The sequence below is a fragment of the Antrostomus carolinensis genome, unplaced genomic scaffold (genome assembly GCF_000700745.2).
Source record: "Antrostomus carolinensis isolate BGI_N321 unplaced genomic scaffold, ASM70074v2 scaffold44241, whole genome shotgun sequence".
Taxonomy (NCBI): domain Eukaryota; kingdom Metazoa; phylum Chordata; class Aves; order Caprimulgiformes; family Caprimulgidae; genus Antrostomus; species Antrostomus carolinensis.
Genome location: NW_010295706.1, coordinates 339 through 764, shown reverse-complemented (window position 1 = coordinate 764; position 426 = coordinate 339). Strand labels below are relative to the sequence as shown.

At 59.9% G+C, this 426-nt stretch overlaps 1 protein-coding gene across 1 annotated transcript in view; it reads right to left on the bottom strand.

Annotated features, from left to right (window-relative positions):
* The window catches only part of HDGF (heparin binding growth factor), a gene marked incomplete at its 3' end in the record, with an annotated part of 948 nt that extends 800 nt beyond the window's left edge, over nucleotides 1–148 (bottom strand). Inside the window, exon 1 of the mRNA XM_010178055.1 lies at nucleotides 78–148. Within this exon, the coding sequence (XP_010176357.1) occupies nucleotides 78–145 (68 nt within the window). The remainder of the gene's footprint in view (nucleotides 1–77) is intronic.
* Between the last annotated feature and the right edge of the window lie 278 nt (nucleotides 149–426).

Here is a 426-nt window from a genome sequence, read left to right as displayed (position 1 = left end):
CCCCAAACCCCTGGGGCTGTTGATCTGTCAGTGCCCCCCTCCACCCCGCTTCCCACACGCACTGGGGCCCCACTCACGTTTCATGGGTCCCAAAGAAGAAGACTTGGTATTTATTGGAGGAGGATTTAACTGCAGCTTCCGGCATCTCATCGATCTGTGGGAAACAAAGGACGGGGTGAGAATCGGGAAGGGCAAAGCCCCAGCTCCACCCGACACCGGGATGTCACCCACCAGCTGGGACACGGGTGTCCCACATGTCACATCCAACCGACCAATACAGCCCATGGGAGGGAGGAAAACATTATTCCTCAGGAATTCACTGCCCTGTTTTGAGTCATTAATAAAACAAGTGGCTGTGCCCACCGGTGCCGGGTCAGCGGGGGCTCCCCCTCTCCCACCCCGCGGGGCCGGCCGAGGAGGGGCCGC